The following is a 24,037-nucleotide window of genomic DNA, read 5'->3' as shown; positions in this document are numbered from 1 at the left end:
CACATCCAACATCCTCGCTACGACAAAGGCAATTGGGGCAAGAAAAGGAGAAGAGGAGCGAGGGAGGTTGCCAACTCGTCGTCACTGAGGAGATTGGCCAAGCACATAAGGTGCATCCTGATCCCACCCATGTCACTGAGCCGACCTCCAACGTGCCACTTGTACCAACTCTTGAGGTATCGACAAGGGCCTCTATCTCTCGGGCTTCCCCTTTCATTCTTAGTGTGTCTGACGTCTTTGCCACCAACTGGATTCAGGACCCCTTGGTCATCGATCGAATGGGGAGAGGTATTCTTCATCCTGAGGACATTCGAACCTATGGGGAGTTCGATCTAGCTGACTTGGCCATTCGGATTGTCTGCAACAGTATGTAGGCATGTTGTGCTTATTTTTCTTCTTTTAGCTCATTCTAACTGCTATGTTTGCTCACAGATCAACTTCTTCAAGCAAGTTCTCTTGGAATAGACCACCCACACAAGGTGTGAGACACACGAGATGAATCGGATCACGCTTCTCGAGGCTCAACTACAAGATGATCATCTCACTATTAAGGGCGAATGCCGCCAACATTGAGAGATCCATGGGAGGGTGGCTAGCCTTACTGGCGAGGTGGAGGCATGGGACTGTCTGCTAGAAGAGTGGTGGGCTAAGCATTCCGATGAGGTCCATTGGGCCGAGATATTCGTGGTAGAGGCATACTGTTTAAATGCATGATATTTGTATAGCCCCCACCACATAGTATCATGTATTTCTTCTAAGATAATCACTTCACTTAATCCTAATTAGAAAGATTAAAAACTTAATAACATTATTTTATGTTCTTTTTTAAAATTTTATTCTTCATCTCCTCTATGTTGTTTTCCGCCCAAGAAAGATCTATTGTAAGCCATAACTCATAATAAACTATAGTCATTTCTAACACTTGTTTTTCTTAATTTTGTACCAAAAGAACAAAAAAAAATCAACAAAAAATACTAATGAAACATAGGATATATATATAGAAAGTTGAGTTAAGATCTAAAATCGAGAAATTCTATGAGCTTTTAAGGGATGGGAAGAAGGTTGGTTTGGGTCCAACCCGAGCCTAACCCAACCTAAAATTGACTTCGGGTTGGGTTGGGTTAGGGTTGAAGGAATTTAGTTATGGTAAGGGTTTAGAACTTAGGGTTGGCCTCAACCCGACCTAACCTGGCCCAACTTGCAGCCCTAAGCGCACATAGACCATGCTTTGTGCCTTATTTGATTTCCTCCGGAACATTCAGAGCGGGAGCTGACTTTCGAGAGACCTAGGAGTGACGGGATGCATGTAGAGGAGGTCAGCAAGCACGTCTCCTCATGTCTAGGTCACTTCGACCGATATTGACGAGGTACCAAAGGTCGGCAAATCCTCAAGGAGGTCTCTCCTCACGCCGAGGTCCATTGGATCGGTAACAACAAGGTGTCACAGATTCACAAGTCGGCCCTGGACGAGGTGCTACTAGCCGCCTTGCCAAGGTGCCCGAGTTTTGTATGAGGTGCTCGAACTGGTCCGAGGTGCGCCTCCTTGACTTAGTAGCACTGAGGTGTCATCCAGCTATTTTGAGATGCTACATGTCACGATGTCATTCGAAAGGCCAAATTGCCCCTCATCACATACATAATGTATATATATTGTACATATAAAATAATAAATATAAAAATATTATACATATATAAAATAATAAATATATAAATAAAAATGTTATATATAATATTTTTATTTTTTATATAATAATAATAACAAGTAGTTTTTATAATTCTTAATTATTTATGCCAAATAAAAAATTATGCATTTATAAAACATTTGACTCATTGTTGAACTCAAGCTTACAAGCTTTTGGCTTAAGCCAAACTCAAACTCAAGTCCCTAGCTTGAATCGAGCTTGAGACTCATAATTTATTGGCGAGCCAAGCTCGAATAATTAGATATTTTCATGGTTCGGCATGGCTCGAATCCATCCCTATGTGTGAGGTTGGTCCCTGTTAATAAATAAAAAAATAAAAAATAAAAGGATTCTACTAGTAAGATTTTAAAACCTAAAACTGATGAGGTTGATTTTTCGGCCCACCTAGAAAAATGCTCATAAAGTGTTTATTTCATCAATACGTTGAATTTAAAGTTAACATTCATGGAGATATTTTCCTCTACTTCTTTCAGTTGCAAGACTAGTGGAAATTTAAAGGAAGGTTTAGATATCAATGGTGATTGTAGTAGGTGTGGATCCACTGAAGACACCAAGCATATTTTCTTTGGCTGTTCTTCCTCAAAACAAATTTGGGACAAATCAAGTCTTAACCTTTTTCAATTTAAATGGGGCTAATTTGGATATAAAGGAGTGGTGTACTAAAATCCATCAAAAAAGATTTGATTGAGAGGAAAAATGTATGTTTATCCTCTGACATATTTGGAAGAATGGGAATCAATAAACTTTCAACAATAAAGAGGATCCCCTCAAATTATTTTGGATAGGACTTATATAAGGCTTTTGCTAAGTATTGGGATCATAATGAAAAGCCGAATAATAGCAACGACATGAGAAAAACGAAAAACATTTCATGGATCTTGCACTAGGAATGGACGTTGTAGTGTTGCTACCATTGCAGGAAACCATTTAGGCAAGGTTTTGGACTACAAAGGATATATCTTAGGCAACTCCTCTATTAATGCCGCGGAGGCTTGGGTGGCATGGCAAGCTCGCAAATTGGCCACTAACTTCAACGATTGTTCAATCATAATTGAAGGGATTCAAAGTTTGTCATAAGTTGTCTCAAAAGACTTGACTCCTCCTCGGAATCTAAGAAACATTATCTTAGATTTCTTGTAGATGAAGGAGAAGTTGGGTGGTAAGGTTTGCTATAAACACATGTACCAAGAGGCAAACCAAGCGGCGGACTGACTAGTGAAATAGGGTTCATGCTTTATCTAATGGTGTTGTTTCTCTCAATATTTGTATCCTTTCTAGAGAGATAACTTTTATTTGTTTTGGTGACTTTGTGGGGTGTACTACCTCTGTCTTGTGTAGCACCTATTGGGAAACCAAATCTCCATGTAACCTTCATACCGAATCTCTATGCAACCTTCGTTGGGAACCTTGGGAACCTTCTTGCATGCATGTAATTAGTATTCCTGGATGTATTTGGAAAATCGATACCTACTAAAACTGAATCTCCTACTTGTATATATAGGATGTACCTTGCATAATAAAATCACGACAGTTTCCACAAAGGTTTCTTTCATGGTATCAGAGCAAGAAACAGGAGCAAGAGGTTTGTGCTCTAAGACCTAGAAATCAGTGGCGGTTGCGACGTAGCTCGGCGCCAGCAGAGTACAGGCTTTGCACTCCGGTCTCTAGTTCGAAACTTTGTCTTCCACAGTCGTCACTACGGCGCTCCCAGAAACCAGAATCCAGACTCGTCATCTCCATCGAAAATAGAAAGAATAAGAAGACTCTTCGTCGTCCTCTTCCCTCACTGCGAATTCAGACTTCAGAATTCCAGCTTGAGCAGTTACTAGTTGGAACAGTTCCACTGTTCGTCTGTTCCAGACTCCAGAGAGACAGAGATCGAGAAGCCTCCCAAGGCTGCGACCGGCGGATTCGAGTTTCGAGTTGCGCCTTTCGTGGTTCAGACAAGAACTCTGCACTCAAGCAGAGCTCTTCGGTCTTCTTTGGTTTTTCTTCAACAACCGGCTCCACCTTCACCTCTTCAGTTTCAGCTACAGAAACCGAAACCTCGTCGATCTTCACTGTCTCTTCTGTTACTTCCGCTTGAGTTTGGGGCTTCGGCGTCGCTTTAGTTGCCCTCGGGGTTCTCTTCAGTCTAGGCGCGACCAATCCCTTCTTCATCGTTCGTGGAGGCATCGACGCGGATCCCTCGAGAGTTTGGAAGCTCGATAAGCGTAGTAGAGATTGAGAGAAGGTCTACAGAGATAGCAGAAGCCTACTTAGAAAGAAATAAGGCCTGGAGGTCGAAGGTCGATTTGAAACCCTGGTTCGTATTTGAGGAAAGATACAAGATTTTTCTATAGTCTCCTTCTACAGTTTCAGTCCTCTCTTCTTTACCGAAGGATCAGAACAGTGCGCAACAGTGTGTACCAGCGAATCTGAAGGCATCTTGCCGATTTCTCCATCATGTCAGGCAGAGTTGAAGACAATAGAAAAAGCGCAGGGAAAGACACGGTCATCCCCTCGCCGTACTACTTGCATCCATCTGACAACCCCATAATGATTCTCTCACTTGTTCAGTTAAATGGTGAGAACTATGAGGAATGGGCGAGATCCATGAGAAACACCCTCAGAGCGAAGAGAAAGCTCGAGTTCATTGACGAAACGTTGGGTAAACCGACAGATGATTCGACCGGTATCGAAGATTGGTGGATGGTGAATTCAATGCTGGTTGCATGGATTTTCAATAAAATCGAACCAACCTTGCGAACTACTATATCATATATGGAGAGTGTGAAAGACTTGTAGGAGGATCTGCGATAGAGATTTTCTATCAGGAATGGACCTCGAGTCCATCAATTGAAGGCTGATTTGGCTGCTTGTAAACAACGGGGATAGGCAGTGATGGCTTACTACGGGAAGCTGAAGGTCATGTGGGATGAGCTGGCAGAATATGATCCAGTACCCGCGTGTCACTGTAGTGGTTGCAACTGCAAAATTGCAACCATACTTGAAAAGAAGCGAGAAGAAGAGAGGGTACATCAGTTCTTGATGGGCCTTAACAACGCAACTTATGGCACCGTGCGTTCGAATATTTTGAGCATAGAGCCATTGCCAAATTTGAGCCGTGTCTATGCAATGGTCGTTCAAGAGGAAAGGCATCAAAGTATAGCCAAGAGCAAAGAAGAACGAAGTGATGCTGTGGGTTTTGCGGTACACGCTCGTGCAAAAGCAGCTGTTGCACGTACAAAGGATAAAAGCGTGAGCTGTACACACTGTGGAAAATCCAGACATTAGGCAAAGGATTGTTTCCAGGTGATTGGATATCCAGAATGGTGGGGAGATAGACCACGCTCAATCGGGAAAGGAGCAGACCACGGGCGAAGTGGTTTGGGCGTTGGGCGAGGATGAGGAAACAAGGCAAGTACCAACGCTGCCCAAGTAGCGGGAAGTGAGACTAGAGGACAAAACATTGGAACCACAAATGATCATGACCGCAACGGCTTTCCGGGGCTGAGTGGAGATCAATGGACGACCCTTCTCAATATTCTAAATTCACATAAATCTGGTGAAAAACTTTCCGGTAAGAAAAATTCTACTGATTGGATAATTGATTCCGGGGCGTCGCACCATATGACTGGAGAAATTGATTTATTGATTGAAGTTCAGAATATTACACCGTGTTCGGTGGAACTTCCTAATGGGAAGCAAACTACCGCAATAAAGGAAGGGACTTTGCATTTGGGTGGAAATATTTATTTGCATCATGTGCTTTTCGTACCAAGAATGAACTGCACCCTTATTTCTGTAGCTAAATTATTGCAAGAGATAAATTGTACTGCCACTTTTACTGACAAGCTGCGCGTGATACAAGACCAAACCTCAAGGACTCTGATTGGAGCGGGTGAGTAGTGTGATGCGGTCTATCAGTTTAGAGGAGCAGCACCGGTTCAGGCAAATAGAACAAGTGGAATGAGTGAATGGGAGTTGTGGCATCGCAGATTAGGGCATCCATCTAAACAGATATTATCTTCTCTTCCTAAAGTAGATAAATTAAATAGTAGACCTGAAAGTGATAAGGCATGTGATGTTTGTCACAAAGCAAAACAAACTAGGGAAGTTTTTCTTGAAAGTAAACATAAAGTTGATGATTGTTTTTCTCTAATTCATTGTGATACATGGGGTGCTTATAAAGTACCTGCTTCTTGTGGTGCCGTTTACTTTCTAACCATTGTTGATGATTATTCTCGTGCTGTATGGGTTTACCTGTTACTTGAAAAAAGTGAAGTAGCACATATTGTTGAGAATTTATGTGCCATGGCAGAACGCCAATTTGGGAAGTAAGTCAGAACTATTCGAAGTGATAATGGAACAGAGTTTAAAAGCTTGAAGTCATACTTTGACACTCATGGCATTCTACATCAAACTTCCTGTGTTGGAACGCCCCAACAGAATTGTTGAGTGGAGAGAAAATGTAGGCATATTTTGAATGTTGCGAGAGCATTGAGGTTTCAAGCAGGTTTGCCTATTCATTTTTGGGGAGGGTGTTTCTTGACCGCCGGATACTTGAAAAATGGGACACCTTCTTCCGTACTTGACGGGAAGGCCTCGTATGAGGTACCGTTTGGAACGACACCGCGATACGAGCAAATAAGAGTGTTTGGCTGTCTCTGCTATGCCCGTTGGAGCCCTTGAGATAAGGATAAGTTTGGAGCGAGTAGGAAATGTTTTTTTTGTAGGCTATCCCTATGGGAAGAATGGTTGGCGCGTATATGATGTTGAGAGTGGTGAATATTTCGTCTCTCACGATGTAGTCTTCCATGAAAATGTATTTCCATATGCTAGTGATTTATAAGTACCTCTTGAAGACAACCCTGGCCCGACAATTGCGGTTGTAGTTGATGATGATGTTGTTCACAGCCATAGAGGAAATAAAGACAGGGGAAGTGACGAAGAGGATATCTGTGCGAATGATAGGGAGAGCTTTCAAAATACTAATAGAAGAGAGGAGGAGCAAGGCAATGGAGGGGACGTGCATGGAGTAGAAGCTAATGGCGGTGAGGACAGAATTAGTGTGGATCCAGCACCGCAAACAACACCAGAAGAGCAACTTGGCAGGGAACATCGACATCGCACGCCGTCTGTTTTGTTAAAGCCTTATGTAACCTACATTGCTCGATGTCTGAAAGACCCCATTCACACTCAAGCCAACTCTGAATCAAAGTCCTTAGGTACAACTCTCTATCCCATAGCAAATTATGTGACATGTACTAACTTCTCTGCTAGACATCAAGCTTTCTTAGCTGCAATCACTGCAAGAGCCGAGCCTACCAGTTTTTCTGAGGCAGTAAAAAGTGAGAAATGGGACGATTGAACGGTATAAGGCACGCCTAGTTATCATCGGGAATATACAGGTTGGAGGATTATATTACAACGAGACTTTTGCTCCTATGGCCAAACTAACGACAGTTCGAACCTTCTTAGTCGTGGCGGCCGTTAGGAACTGGGAGTTGCATTAGATGGATGTACATAATGCTTTCATACATGGGGATTTGAATGAGGAAGTATACATGCAGTTGCCGCTAGGATTTACGTCTAAGGATCGAACAAAAGTGTGCAAACTGAAGAAATCTCTCTATGGAGTGCGTCAAGCTCCCAGATGTTGCTTATCGAAGTTGACAATAACACGGTTTGGGTTTGTTCAATCGTATCCTGGCTACTCTTTGTTCACCTATTGCAAACACGATGTTCGTCTGAACGTGCTGATATATGTTGATGACCTGATTATTGGGGGAAATGACACTACTTCTATTGTAAAATTCAAAAAGTATCTCCATCGGTGCTTCCATATGAAAGACCTGGGCCCACTTAAATATTTCCTAGGGATTGAAGTAGCTCGTGGCCCTAAGGGAATATTTGTCGCAACGGAAGTATGCCCTAGATATCATCTCAGAATGTGGACTCTTGGGAGCCAAACCAACATCCGTGCCCATTGAACATAATCATCATCTTGCACTAGCAAAGGGCGCTCTTATGAAAAATCCAAATCGGTATCGACTATTAGTGGGACGGTTGATCTACTTGACCATTACACGACCTGAGCTGTGTTATTGTGTTCATATCCTATCTCAGTTCATACAAAGTCCATAACAAGAACATTGGGATGCAGCTCTACGCGTGGTGCGTTATATGAAAGGATATCCAAGACAAGGTCTATTGTTCCATTCTGATAGCGATATATGTGTCTATATGCCTATTGCGACTCTGATTGGGCAAGCTGCTCGTTGATGCGACGATCATTGACTGGCTATTTTGTTATGCTGGGGTAGTCATTGGTTTCTTGGAAAACAAAAAAACAACATACCGTGTTGTACTCCTTTGCAGAAGCCGAGTATCGTTCGATGGCTGCAACAAGCTGTGAGCTGAAGTGGATGAAGAAACTTCTTTTGTCCTTTGGAGTGGCGCATGATGAACCTGCGCGATTGTATTGTGACAATCAGGCAGCTTTGCACATAGTCGTGAATCCAGTGTTTCACGAGCAGACAAAGCATATTGAGGTTGACTGTCATTTTGTTCGCGATGAGCTACGACGTGGGAACATTGTTACTTGCCATGTTCGAACCGCAAAACAGTTGGCTGATATCCTGACGAAGGCTCTGGGAAAAGAGAAATTCACATATTTCCTTGGCAAATTAGGCATTCAGAATCTGCATGCGCCAACTTGAGGGGGAGTATTGGGAAACCAAATCTCCACTTAACCTTCATACCGAATCTCTATGCAACCTTCATTGGGAACCTTAGGAACCTTATTGCATGCATGTAATTAGTATTCCTAGATGTATTTGGAAAATCAATTTCTACTGAAACTGAATCTCCTACTTGTATATATAAGATGTACCTTGCATAATAAAATCACGACAGTTTCCACAAAGGTTTCTTTCACACCACTTGTTTCTATAAAAAAAAGGAAATGCCAAGACACCATGACAAAAGCTCTACTTGACTAATTGGAGAAGATATTGCTAAAAAGAAGATAGGACAAACTTTTTAAATTAATGTCAAAATAGGACAAACTTTGAAATGATAGAAGGCCTAACACCTCTACTCATATGCATGTATGTGTCTCCTTTTTCTCATGTGTGTTATTAATGCATTTGATTCTCATTGAAAATGCACAGCTAGGTGCAGGATGGAAAGCGCAGGAGATCTAGAGTTTCCTTTATTTAGAATAATGGAAACTACACTAATTTAATGCCTCGAGAGGTTATGTTTTGATATATTTCTATGGGCTTCTAATTTACTTGTAGTTTGTGTTTGTACGATATGTAGATTTTGCATATTTCGTAGTCATCACCTAAGCCTTTGGAATTGGGAGCTTAGGAGCCTTTGCACATTTTGTAATTCACCCGATGTAAATTATAAATCTTAGTTTTGGTAGCTAAAGTATAAGATGCAAACGAATTGGATCATATTTAAATTAGGGTAATTTAAATTTATTTTGAAGATCTAATCGATCGATCAGATCTCACAAATGGCGATTTAAATTCGAATCCATTATAAATGTTGGATATCTGATGATATGACCTGATTTAACTTCTAAACATTTTAATAAATTATTAAAAGAAAAAAAAAAACGTAGCAATTTATATAAAGAAAAATAAAAATATACAAGTATTTTTTTAACTGGAAAAAATATGACCAAATTCATATCAGATCGAACTACTAAATTACATAGTAGGAAGGTTTTAGCACCGCACACACACCCAAGCTAATAAAAACGATCAAAGATCAATTCAACATAAATTCTAAAACTAGGCAAGTAATTAATGAAGCAATTCAACATTAACTAATATTAAAACTAATTGCAAACTGAAATGTATGTTAATATAACTAGTTGAAAACTAGGAATTCAGATTTGACGATGAGAGTATTTTAGCATGGAAAATTCCTAATTGTATCTAAATGACGCAAACACTCAAAATTTGGAAAATAAAATATGTTCTAACAAATCCAAGTAATCAGTAATATGCTTAAACAAAATTTTTGGAAAAAAGGGTGATGCGAGTTGCAGTAGATATGCAACGCGAGGACTGAGGAATAAACTATTGAAGCTAAATGAACTTTTAAAAAGTTTATGATGGTATGAGGTAGGGGTGAGTATTCAATTTATTCGGTTAAAAAATGAGCCGAATAAATTAAAAATTTTAAAATCGAACTAAAAAAATAAAAACCAAAACCGAAATCAAAATTTTTGGTTAAAGCCGAATTTTAATAATATATACTTTATTATATATTATAATATATAATATATATTATGAAATCAAATTTTAGTATATAATATATTAATATATAAATATATTATATATTGCATATAATAATAAAAAGTTTGGTTATTTTGATTAACCAAAATTCTAATTCTAAAATTCGAAACCGAAAACGGAATTAGCAAAAATCTGAATTAATTGAAACAATTTAACCCAAAAAAACCAAAACCGTAATTTTTTATTCGATTTTTTGGTTTTAACCGAATGGTACTCACCCCTAGTATGAGGTGAATTTTTCGCTAGAGAATTATAACTAAATATAATATACTAAGAGAAATAAAATAAATGAAAACAATGATATTAATTGCTAAGTTGAAGTGAAGCTATTGTGCTGTATGTATGCAAACAAATTAAATCGAATAAATTTTGAAAGAAAACACCAAGAGAAATAATGCAAGTTGAGAACCACGTATACAACCTATTAACAAAAACCTTTAATGCAAGATGTAGTGTAAATATGATGCAAATAATGAAATCTATACCATACGAATGACCTATTACTCATTAGTCATTACTATGAATCTTATTTAATGGATTCATTTTATTGATTTGATTTGATGTGTGACCATATCACTTTGCTTAAAATTAATTTGTTGCTAATTTACTTGTAGTCTGTTTTTGTGTGTATGGTGATAATTCTTAATTAAGGCCCCGTTTAGTGTATCTTTTTGTGTGGGCTGTTGGTTGTTTAAAAGCCCAGTAGCTTATATTTTGGTCTTTTTCTGTTTGGTTGAGGATAGATCTAGTCGTTAAAAGATACTACATTGAAAAGATGCTTAAAGTCCTTTTTGGGCTATTGAAGGCTATCAATGGAGATTTTTGACATTTTTAACACGTCTTCGTATAAAAAGACGTGCAAGAAGACATTCCTTAACTATACGATTTTCAAGCTACTAAGATGTTAATACAAAAATTCACATCGTCTTTTGATTGTTAGGTCTACAAGAAGATCTTTAATAAAAAAACTTTTCAAACGACACCTAAGAAATTGTTGTAAAATGTAATTATCAATATGTTAGAGTAAATATGGGGGAGGGAGAGAAATGGAGGTCCTTGTGATGAAAAAGAGAAGACCTTTGAGACTTGCTATTGTCCTTTGTAATATAAGGTAGGGAATAGGGGCCAGCCATATTCATGTGTTTCAATGTTCTAATATTGATATTATGTTCTTTTTAAGTAGTAGATATTATGTTTCTGACTCTCCTCTTACTCGAACTTACAAGAAAGAGGTTGGCTTTTCATGTGTTTCAATGTTCTACCATTTCAAGTTGGAATTTTGAAGGACCACTGCGCTTCTTTTTTGGGAGAATAGAGACAAATAGATTAGTGGCCTGCTTAACACAAAATATGAAACAAGTTAGTTATAACTTTGAATAAATATTAAAAATATTACAAACAATTTTAATATGTATTTATAAATTCTTTAATTTAGATAAAAAATATCACAAACATGAAACAAAATACAAATGCGAAGATACACACATGTACACATACATATTTTATAAGCATATTGTATTTTGTAGTTATATATACATAAAAATTAAAAAAAAATGTATATATATATATATATATAGAGAGAGAGAGAGAGAGAGAGCTTGAGGCTTACACCTCACCTTCACCTTTGGCCTTTTAAAACCCTGTTTGGATCACTCATATGGCTTTGGGAGGGATTTATTCTCGAATTTGGTTCAAGACGGGGTCCATAAGTCACTGAAAACTAGGGGTGCAACTTGGGTGGATTGGGTTGGGTTTAAGGTCAGCCCAGGGTCAACCCTAAAGGTGCAAACATTGGGCTTGGGCCTGACCTAGCCCAAGTTAATTAACCCAGGCCCAACCTGAGCTTAACCCAATACAAAATGGGTTGGGCTTGGGCTAGGCCAGGCTAGGTTAGTTAGGCTTGGGAAAGGTTCGTCAGGTTTGAAAGGATTTATGTATATACTTTTACATAGTCAATTTTTATTGGGATTTATTGTCCAATTTAAGAATAGAACTGATTGAACAAATGTACAAATTTCATTTACAAACATACATATATATGTACATACTTTATACATATACACACATATACATAATTAGAAAAAAAAAGATATTTTTATTTAAATATAATAAACATATGCTTATATTTTTTGGGCGGGCTTGAGTTGGGTCGAGCTTAGGATTGGTTGGATTGAGCTGGGGCTATCCAAGGCCTTAGCCCAAGCCAAACCCAACTTTAGATTAGGCCCAAGCCCAAGCCATGCAAAAACTCAGGTTGGAGTTGGACCCGCTCAAGTTACACTCCTACTGAAAACTCAAATTGGGGGAGGACTTCTCCCAAATTGGAAAATAACACATAGTTGGCCTTCTTTAGGTCACCTTTACAAATATTACTTAACCTAGAACAAATCACTAGTTTTGTGAAGGCTAGCTATGTACTAATTTGATTAAAGAGAGTGGATTTGTTGGCCTTCTTGAGGCCAACTTCACAAAATTTCCCAAAAAGAGGCCAACCTTTTTTAGATAAGTCTAGTGACTCTTGACAGAAGAGGGCTTCCCTGAGGAGTTAGACAAGTTGGGACTCATTCATATTTAGCCTTCTTTAGGCCGGCCAAGGAGAATCCTTCAAAATCAAGAGTTTCATCCCTTTTTCTGCAAGGGAATCCCAGTTTAACCTCCAAATGTAGTCTCTCCTATGCGATAATTGGGCTTGTAGAATCTCAAACTAGAGTGGGTTCCAATGTGACAGCTCTTTAGCCTTTGTAAACACAAAATTCCGGTATAGGATCTATAACCAATTCATCATTGTAGTCCCTCGACCACGATGATCTTAGGGCACAGAACTTGTATCTTTATACCGTTGTCCATTGGTCTCAACTTGGTTAGGTTTTTTCAACTATCAACGATGTTCAAAGTAACAAAAGGGGAGAGGTTTACCGATCAATGGTTCAACTATAATCAAATCGAAGGTCAAATCGTGATGACATAAAATATATATATACTGTAGGTCACATTAATACTATATATTATATATTTTACAAATAATATCTCACTTGAATGTGGTGGATGCATGTCTAGTTTCTTAATTATGAAATGATTATAGTTTAAACCTTTGAACTCACATTTTCTTTAAAACACATGTGTATTAAAGTAATGTATACATCAAAGAGACATAAATAAAAAATGTATTAATGGTAACAAGACAATACATGTAAAATATTCATTCATTTAGTGAATTGGACGATTTTATGAAACCAGGACTGATTCACCCATTCTTAAGTTAAAACAACTAAAATAATTAAGTTTTCTATGAATTTTGACTTTTAGGTACAATCAAACCAATCAAGAGCTTGTAGAGTTGTGGGTCACCATTCAACCAGCCTGGGGCGGCTAGTCCAGTCCAATTTTCTAAACATTGTCATCTAGGTTCGATATAGATTTTGGTAATCTTGGAGGTTTTGATTGGAGGGTTACTAATTTGATCATACGTGATCAACAATCCTAATCAGGGCAACCTCCTAGGTACAAGTCTAAAATGAATATTCCTATGCTTTATAGGGATTCAATCTCTCAATCTTGTCTTAAATTGGTTTGGGATTGAAAGATTTTGGTTAGAGGTTTGTGATTGATTCAACTAATCAATCTTCAATCAATTTGTTAATTCAGCTATAATTTAGGTGTTAGGGGTGCCAAAAGGCTCAATGTTTTAGGCCAAATACATTATAATGGTCTAATTTAATTAATTTTCAACTTTTATCTCAAAATACGATTAAAATACCCTTTCTTGAAGAAACAACGGGGACATTTTGCTAAAGAATGTTTGAAGAAAAATAAGATAGAAGTGTACAAAAATGTGGTGTCTATGCCATGTAACAGATATTTATCTACGTCTATTCTATTATTAAAAGTACAAATAAGCATGTGGAAGTTTTATTCTTTATCAATACTCTTTTTTTAATCTGGCCCCCTCCAATTGAAAGGGCCAAATATGTAATTTAAATTATATATTCCATCATGAAATTCCTCTCATTAAGTATTATATTCAAATTATGTATTAACTCCCATGCTCTCATTAAATTCTATATTTAAAGTACTTTGTACATGAATAAATTGTATTAGATGGATATATATCCAATCCATACTACTTATATGAACTGTAATTTTTTGGAATTTTCATTAGATAAAATTTGTCACCTCTTCTTCCCATTATTGTCCATTCAACAAAACACAAAAAAAAAAGTGTCGCTTCACCTCCACATACACCAAAATATTAAAAGTGAATTAAAACAAGGTGGGTCAGGGCTGAAACGTGTCGGGGCCCGGTTTAATATCAAGATAAGATTAGGCCCATCCTTCTGAATGGACCCAGCCTTGGTGTGCCTTGACGAGCATTTCTTGCATTTTTGAATGGACCCAGCCTGATACCCTGTGCATTTGAAAATCTTCAAAATTTTAAATCAAATAATGTCTAACTTTGCACTCTCTCTCTTCTTCCTGATTAATGAAAAAAAAAAAATTAGGGTATGTTGTAGGAATAGGGGTCCGGAATTGGAACCGAAATGGTCCGGATGTTTGGTTGGGTGGAATCGGAATCCGATTAACATTTCGGGCAGAATGGCATTCCCCATTTGAGGGAATGGCCATTCCTACTATTTAATATAAGAAAAAACAAAAATGACAAAAAAACCTCTCAAATCTCTATCTACCCGAACCCAACTTTCTAACCTCTCACTCGTCCTTTCATCACTCCCTCCTCCGGCAGAGGTTCGAAGTACTGATTTGAATCGAGACTCCGGCGACAGTGACAATGAGGTAAATCACCGTTAGTTTTTCTCCCCTCTTTCCTATTCTTTTTCTTCCTCTTCCGCTCCTTCTCTCTCTCACTTTATTTTTTCATTCCTCTCTAGTTTTTCCACTGCAGACCAGGCCAGACCAAACCACAACAAGGTATGCTTTCCTCGATTTTCCTTTGTATGAAATGCATGTTAAATTTAGCATATCTTCTTTCAAATATTTAAATGTGCTTTAATTTTTTTCCCAATTTCACTTTGGAATGCATCCTTATGTGAGTATAGTTATTTGGTTGTTAGTTTTGCATGGTGTTTGAATTTTTCTATGCTTATTTTGTTGTTTGCCCGATTTAGCTCTATCTTTCTAGCTAATAAGTCTGAAAGATCTCTATCAAGTTGATTAGAGTACAATAACATTCTAATCTAACTTCAAATTAGATAGAAGTCTGATTAAACATGAATAGTGACAACAGAAAGCAAGTGTTTGAAATCAACAAATCAGAAACAATAGCAAGAGTTTTATAAACAAAATCTCATGTACTAGAGTCCAGTAATGAGCTTTCTTTAGAGAAAATATCAAAGAAAAAAAACAAGGAAAAAGAAATTAAGACCTTTTAGACTATGCTCATGCTGTGCATTGCCAATGGCAAGCAAGCACAGATCGGAGGGGATCATGTCAAATTGGGTGTTGGTTGAAAAAATTCTGCCAAATCATATAAGTGCTGATTTGGAGTTTGAAATCCAAGCAAAGTCAGTAGTCTTATGTTGCCAACCCTAAAGAGTGTTAGAAGGTACTAGTGAGAATGACAAGAAAGATGACCAGCAATCATCTAAGAGAAATATAAAAAAGAACAAGAAAAAAGAAAAGAAAAAAAATCCATTACCACCCACTTGCACCTCCACTCTTTAGATCAGCACACACCAATAACCAATTATAGCAACCATTTGAAAGCAAAACCCAAACTTCACTCCAAATCCTAGCGTTATAACATTCTTTCAAAATTTGTTAGTAGTTATTACATCCATCAACAAGGTTGAAATTGATACAACCAATAAAATAGTTGATTCTTACCAGAAACCAACAGCTCGAGAATTGGGTCAAATTACAGATAGTGAGTATCTGAGTGATATGTTTCTTTGCATGCATTAAATCCCAAATAAGCCTTTAGTTCAGATCACAAAAGTTAATTGGGCCTTCAACCAACAAAGGTGATCTATTTCTTTTGTGTCTCTCCAATATTTTCTAAGGATGGTAGGATCCTTATAACTAGTGTTTATAGATTCAGGTGTTGAATGTTGAATATGCGAAGAGCATTTGTGCCATCAAAGATCTAGACATACCCATGATTTCCCATTATTGTGGTCATGCTGCTTTGATGTGATGGATCACCTTATTTGCTATAAATTTTCATTTGAGGGCCTGTGTTTTCAATCTACAGTGTGGCGGGTTGACTACTCGGATGAAAGATTTTCCATGTTTTCAGACATTTCTGCCAAGGCTTATATTACTTTCTTGGCATTGGAATTTCTCTCAACTTTATCTGAAGTGGCAAAAATAGAGGGGCAAGACAAAAGGTAGAAATTCAAATTTTGTATCAGGTAGGAAGGGATGCAAATTTTAAAGTTGTCATGACAATCATGATTAGGCATCACAAACCACAATTTTTTGGAACAATTGCTCTTGAGCCTTGGTTTTTTCTGACCAATCCTAACTAACCAACTCCGGTTCCAAGGCTTCAACCTAAATTAAAACCAAATCAAATCAACTTGTAGTGGTTATAGTGATTTTACCTGAAACTTGAGTTTACTTGGCTTAGCAGGGCTTATCTAGATTGCTTCTTCCCTCTACCAAAATTCTCATATATGCACATGTCTAAAGACAATAAATCTACATTATTTAAGATTTTTTTATAAATCAACATAGTTGATATAAGAGACACTCAAAAAACATTATATCAAAATGAGTGACTGTAGTTTTCAGGATATAGCATTTCTAATAGAAAACCAAATTAGGCTCTTCCTCTCTTGAGAGGCTCCTCAGTGCTTGGTTCAAATTCCAGTCTTTTACATTTTCTCCACTTCCACCTGTATGGTTTTGCTTTCCACCAATGGGTCCTCTAATTAAAAGAACCTCACAAATTGACCGGTGTCAGTGGAAACATACTTAAATTTTGATTCAATTTTTGTATAAATGTTTGTGCCATATTTCTTTTCAGGTTTCTTCATATTATTGGTGCAACTGAATTAATAAAAAATGCTACTACAATTAAACGTGAGATGTTGTAGCTAGAGGAAGCCAGAAGGTTTCACATTTCCTTGTATTCACAGGTAAGAACTTGTACCTTGTTTGCCAATTGAAACCTAGCCTCTTTTTTATTCATTAGAAAGTAAGTGCATTTACCATTACAGGGTAATCAAGTATCACCTAGAGTGCATTTACCATTTACCAGTGTTTTCATGTAGTTCACATTATTGGTATTCAGTGAAAGTTAATATTTTTTGACTTTAAATGGACATGCTGCTAATATGTAGGTCTATATCATTTATTGGACTCTGATGTCTCTCATTTTATTATTCTCTTGTTCAAAATAGTTCTTCTGACTGATTACATATCACTCGGATCCTATAACTTTCCTACTAGTTCTGTCCTATATTGTAGCTTCCAGCGGAAAGGATTTTTCAGTTCTAGTCTCCAAGACCAAGGGCACAACAATAGCAGAAACAATGGACTACACTGACCTTCCGCACTCTCAAATGAGAAAAGTAATCGCCTCAGCTTATTTATTGCATATGTTAATAGGAATACAGAAACCTAACATGGTGAAATGGAAACTTTATCATCTCTTTTTCCCTGTTTTTTACAGGTCACAGATTCATGCTTGCTACTTTCAAAACAAACTATTCCTCATTACTAATTGACAGTGGACACACGTGTTGACAAACTTATGGAGTAAGTTGTTATTTTCCACTTCTTGAAATATAAAATAATTATGATCTGAATGTTTCTGATAAGAAAAAGAAATTGGTCTGAATTGCTTGTGATGGTAATCTTCACGTACAACTTATGGAGGGATCACTACAATTTTTTGGACCTATACAAGCAGAGCTGGCCTCTATAATTCAAGGCATGAAACTAAGCTTTGCTTTTTTATTGGAAAGTGTACAGGTTGTGAGGATGAACTTGGTTGCATAGGGCACGCCATTAGAGAAGTAGGGTACCAGGTGTACGGAATAAACTGCTTGTTCATCTGGTTTTCAAGGTCTGCCAATGCCTTAATTCCCTTAACAGAAATATAGAAATCCTAGTTATTGAATAGGGAGCCATATATCTTTGGGGGAACTATCGAGTTTGGCTGACTGCTCTTTGATCTATTGCTGATATCAATAGGCCTTCATCCAAATGTTGACATGGATTATGGGTAAGATTTAATGAAGGTTGACTTGGAAGAGTCAGTGTGACTTGTGTAGGAGTCAAAGGAATCGTTGGAATCAAACACTTGATTGATTTAGGTACAAAAGGATCATTGACCCACAATGACTCGGTTCCGTATGCTTTAGACTGGAATCAACTAGGGAGGGAGCTGCACATAACACAGACAAATAAGATTGGTATTCCAACTTTTTTCTAACATACAACTTCATTTACCTGGTTATGCAGGTTCATCCAAGTGTGTGCAAGGGAGCTTATGTGTCCAGCTTATCATGAACTATGTAACAACCATATCAGCACCATATCTTGAATTATATAAGTTCAGTCCTTATTTCTTCCTTTTTTTTTTGAAATTTCTGCAAAATATTTGAACCATTAATCCAATAATTATATAGTAGATTAAAAGCATGAAACATCAATTTTTCCTTTTTAAGTTGAGATGGGGTTTGAAACTATCTAACTCTAAAACTTTTCTAGTCAACTAATACATGTCTTATATCTCATAGGGACCATTAAAATGGAAGCAATTAATCCCTGCAATTGGCTCCTATACCAATATGTCTCATATCCAAGCAACAGTTATTTGTTCTAGAAAAGCTGGCCTGCAACTTAGTGTCCGAAGTGGTGGCCACGACTACGAGGGACTTTCATATGCATCTAATGTTCCATTCATCATTGTTGACCTGCTAAATTTTTTATCTATTAACGTTGATATAGAAGATAACAGTGCATGGATTCAAGTTGGATCAATTCTTGGGGATGTTTATTATAGAGTTGCAGAGATTTTTGTTTGTTTATGTATTTTTCTTTTCATTTTTTATGGTGGAGAATGATTTTTTTATTGTGATTTTTGCTTGTTTATATGTTTTTCTTTCCATTTTTTTCATATTTTCTCCATATATGCACTTGTTAGCAGGTTGCCAATGTGTGTATATGTTGAAAATATGTAATGAGCGGCTGTTTTTGAGGTTTTTTTAACAAGGGCAGAATTGGAAATTTTAGCTGATTCCGATTCCAGCTTATGGTTGAACCAAACAGTAACAATCAGAATCTGATTTTGATTCCTGACTGAACCAAACAGGTTCCAGGAATAGGTTATTCTGATTCCGGTCCTGTCCATGAACCAAACACACCCTTAGATATTTAGATCAAAATGGGTTGACAAGAAAAACAACTTAATTATTCTTTTATTTGATACTTTTAGGATTCATATTTGTCCCCTTTGAGATAGTGGTTACAACTAGGGGCGGAGCTAAGTTATCCCCCACCCCCCCAATAAAAAACTTTTCCCCACCCTATACCAACAACTAGGTTGGGCTAATATTTGCCCCCCCAAAGCATTTTAGAGAAAATGTCATTGGGTGGGAGAGTCACATTAATACTAATTTATCTGTATCATGACCCAATCTGATTTCTTGAAATCCTAATTCTAACTTTAACAAAATCCATTATTTTTTTCCTATGTCAATCCACTTTGTTTGAATTGAATTTTTTTAGGTTGGAGTTGAATTAGAATGACTTATTATTTACTTACATATTGTAGGGTCGGATTGAACAATGTCTCAATCTTAATCCAACCCAAAATTTAATAGGCTTCATATTTTTTAACTTCAACCTTAACAGAAACTTTAAGCCGAACTTTTTGGTTGGATTTTAGTTGTAGAATACATCTCATAGGTGCACTTTAGAAATTTTTACCTAGTCTCCATTATCCATTCTTCCTCATCTCTCATTCTCATGGCCCTCCTAAGAGAAAATTCTTGGCTCTGCCACCCGTCACAACTGACTTTTTTACATTATTCATTCTTGTTGTTGCCTTCCACCACCAAATACTACCACTCCCATTGCCTTGCACCATAGTAGTGTCTGTATGATTTATGGACAATCTTACTGATATTAATTATTTTGCTCAATGCTCAATATTAGTTTCTCGAGTTACTTCAGGATTTGTGCTTTTAAGCAAAAAACCCCAATTTAGGATTTATCTTCTAGGTTTAGAAGTTTTTTTAGCCTTAAAATCTAGCGGTTTCAATTAAAAGCAATTATTGTTAAAAACTAAAAACATAGTTCAAGGTATCCATACACCCTTGTGTATCAACAGAGGTGTATCGATACTTTACATAGTCTATTTATTTATGCTTGTGCAATTTATTATAATTTTATTTTACAACTTAATTTTTTATTAAACAAATATTACAACCTCAACGTCCTCGAGTGAACTACTACATTTCTCCTCATTAAGTCTTTTATTTAAGGCATTTACTTCATTAACCTATATTAATTAATCATATTAAAGAAAAATAAGTGTAACAATGAATAATTGTTTTCATTAATGATAGAAATAAAATCCAAATTTAAAGCCAATCAAAAAATGGAATTGTTTTCTTGTTTGGTGGCAGGTCAACAATTCAACCTTTTGGGTTAATTGTGTTAATCATTGATGTCATAATTAAATAACAATGAGAGCTGAAAAGATGAAAACACACAAAAGTATAAAAAATTCAAAAAAAAAAAAAAACAAATAGAAAACATTTTGGGCACAACTCTAATATAGTATATATTTGTCATATTAAATAAAAATAAGTGTGACAAATAGGAAAAAAATGTTAAATTGGAATAAATTCTTCATAGTTGAAAAGTTCAGTTCAACATATCCCTTTGTTGTAATTTGTGTTAACTGCAGAGTTCTATTTGCACATTCCATTGCTCAATTTGCTGACTGTTGTTGAGTGTATAGAATTGTCTCTTGGTCATGGTTTTTGATGTTTCCAACATAAAGCCAATGTTTTTTAAAATCAACTAAAAAACAAATCTATTATTCCATTTAGGTGGCATGTAAGCAATTCATCCAAATGTGGCAACCCTTAATGTCACAATTAAACAATAAAAATGTATGCAAAATATGAAAAATATATAAATAATTGGGTATATCTATAATATTATATATTCATCATATCAAACAAGAATAAAAAAAATATAGAAACTTTGGGCACACTCCAATTTTTTATATTAGAGAAAGATAAGTGTATAAGCAACAATTGTCATTATCAATGATAAGAATGAATTACAAAACTTAAACTTACCCAAAAAACAAATTATTTCCTTATTTAGTGGCAGGTCAACATTTTAACCTTAGAAATTAAATATTAAAATATTAAAAAATATAGAAAAATTTGGACACATCATCATCTAAAGTTGGCACATGCAAAGTATGTTCGCATTTGCTAGTTTAGTAAAAAGTGTGTTCATAGAGCGTGTTTTTAATGTTAATAGGTGGTTGGGTATCAAAAACTAATGGTGATCATTGTTAGCAGGTTAGCCCAACACTTGAAAAACCCAACCTGACCCACTCGAGCCTAATACTTCAAGCTCGGCCATATCCACGCCTATTTAAATATGTGTATTTTATACATATTTCTATATATGTATGTATAAATATATTATTTTATTTTATGTTGTATATTTTATATATAAATATTATAATATGAGACCTATAATAAATATTATGCAAATTATATGCCATATAACATAAATTGTTAAAATATTATGTGTGTGTATGATATTTTATATGTAGATATAGGCTTGGAATGAGGCATGGACCCATATAGGCATGTAGGAAAGCTTATGGCTCAGGCCAAGAAACCCAAGCCAAGCAAGGGCCCTAGACCAGACTATAGATGTTATTATTAGTGCAAAGCTCGACCTGATCCATGATCACCTCTAATCATAATATGTTCATGCGTTGACATGGAACCACACACTTACACGTGTTAATTGTTCAATAATGCATTTTAAAATGTTCATAAAATGCCATGTGGTTGCATGCATGCATCAAATATGCCATGTGACACATACATGTGATGTCATATTTTGTACTCTCAAAATCAAAATGTCAAATTGCATGCAATCATGCCATGTTGTAAGCACGTGCGAAGTGACATCATTTTGTATTTCAAATTGATGACATGTGACTGGAGGTGTAAATTGGGTCATGTCAGGCTATCCTTGCCTCCTTTGGGATACTTCAAAGGTCAGGCCCGACATGGCCCATGGCACAACCCCAAGCAGGCCTAGGTCAGGTAGTCTATGGGTTGGGCCAGGTGAGGCCAGTCTTTTTTTTTGTTTTTTGACATTTCTATTATTATTATTTTTTTATTTTTTTGTTAAGTGATACAAACTCTGGGAAAAATAAAAATTTAACAAAAAATACTTAACAAAATACAAAATAGACAACAAATAAAAAAGATTGAAAATTTATTTCATTTGAATTTGAACAATATAATGGAATATTGGAAATGGAATAAAATATAAAAGCAATATAATAAAATTGAAAATAAAAAATTACAATGGTATTGAAAATATAACAAATAATTTAAATAAAATAAAAAAACAAAATTTACAATAAATTAAGAAGTTCTATATAATTATTAGGTATACAAAAAAATATTGACTTCATCATTTTCTTCAAATTCCAGCTCCATCTCTTTGACCCTAATCATCATTTGCTTCAAATGAAACATCAGGTGAAGTGTCATGCCCTCCTCCTTTATACTGTAGTCTATCTTCAATATCCAACCAATCTTTTATGCACATGCACATATATGGGCTTTCATCATTCATGCAACTTCTCTTGTTGTCTAACACCCTAGTATCAGCACTAAAACATTATTCCGATGGAAATGTAAACACCAGAAGTATTAGCAGATTACATGCCATGGTAGCAAGAACTGGATAATTTTTTCAATGTTCACTCCACCCAAGTTAAAATATCAAAATTATTTAATTCCTCCAAGTCGAAGGAATCATTTAAATTAGAAAAATTAGCTTGTAAATAAAAATTAAGTTCAATAAATGAACCTGATGATGAAGTGGCAATAGATTTCTATCTCCTAGTTACTAAAGACTGATTTTTTTTTCTATTCCTTTACTAGAATTAGATAATTTAGAAGTGGAATTTGTAGTTGTTGTACCCGTACAAGTTTTCCTATACCCTAATAATTGAGATTTATATAAATTGTGCATTTCAAATAATAAATTATTAACTTTTTTTTTTCCAATTGGAGTCTTCATATTTTCATAATAAGATTCAAGTAAAACATCTACACCATCTTTCCTAATCCTATGATCTAATATTGTAGGTAAGCAATATAGGGGAAAATTTTTTCCCAATGTTTTTTTTTTAATTTAAATCCCATTATTTCATTAATACTTTTAAAATTTGAATTACTTCTATATTTTGCAAAATACTTACTAATCATAAATACATGATTAACTAAAATACAACTAGTTGGGTAATAAATACCTAAAAATTCATTAGTTGTATTAATAAGAATGTCTTTGTATGGAATACAACTTTACAACATAGAATAGTTAAATACAACTTTAAACCATATTTTTGGCATAAATATTTAAATTATTGTTTATTGTTCTAGAATTTTATATATATATATATAATACAATTTCTAATTTTGAAAATATTACAAAAAATAATATTTAAAGTATCTTGAACACATAAATTTAAGATGTGACATGCACATCTAATATGAAATACTCCACCATTTAAACATGATTTTAATTGAGATTCTAAAATATATATTTTTTAGATTATTATCAGTGGCATTATCAAAACTAATAGAAAAAAGTTTATTTTCAATTCAATATATATGTAAACTATTTAAAATACTTGCAACAATTGTTGGCTAATATGTGGTCATTCAAGCATAGTAAAACTTAAAATTCTTTTTTGTGAAAGACAGTTTTCATCAATAAAATGTCAAGTAACACAAATATAGCGTATATTATATTTAGAAGTCCAAATATGATAAGAAATGTCAA

At 35.7% G+C, this 24,037-nt stretch overlaps 1 protein-coding gene across 12 annotated transcripts; it reads left to right on the top strand.

Annotated features, from left to right (window-relative positions):
* Nucleotides 1-14,547: 14,547 nt before the first annotated feature.
* LOC148872820 (uncharacterized) lies at nucleotides 14,548-19,063 on the top strand. Of its 12 annotated transcripts, XR_016106853.1 has the most exons (9): nucleotides 14,587-14,794; nucleotides 14,890-14,929; nucleotides 16,212-16,347; nucleotides 16,989-17,100; nucleotides 17,432-17,535; nucleotides 17,637-17,722; nucleotides 17,932-18,032; nucleotides 18,431-18,521; nucleotides 18,709-18,910. XR_016106853.1 is itself a non-coding variant. In XM_088968278.1 (5 exons), the coding sequence occupies exons 1-4, from the start codon at nucleotides 14,657-14,659 to the stop codon at nucleotides 17,685-17,687; spliced, it is 333 nt and encodes a 110-aa protein (XP_088824404.1). In that variant the 5' UTR covers nucleotides 14,562-14,656; the 3' UTR covers nucleotides 17,688-17,722; nucleotides 18,431-19,063. The 12 variants fall into 12 exon arrangements, 1 of the variants encoding a protein (XP_088824404.1); XR_016106851.1 differs by lacking the exon at nucleotides 17,932-18,032 and having other exon boundaries at nucleotides 14,576-14,794; nucleotides 17,414-17,535; nucleotides 18,709-19,063; XR_016106852.1 differs by lacking the exon at nucleotides 17,932-18,032 and having other exon boundaries at nucleotides 18,431-18,483; nucleotides 18,709-19,063.
* Nucleotides 19,064-24,037: the final 4,974 nt, after the last annotated feature.

This window comes from Nelumbo lutea, chromosome 2 (assembly GCF_056320005.1).
Source record: "Nelumbo lutea isolate HS-2025 chromosome 2, American lotus-T2T, whole genome shotgun sequence".
Taxonomy (NCBI): domain Eukaryota; kingdom Viridiplantae; phylum Streptophyta; class Magnoliopsida; order Proteales; family Nelumbonaceae; genus Nelumbo; species Nelumbo lutea.
This window is presented reverse-complemented; position numbering and strand designations above follow the sequence as displayed.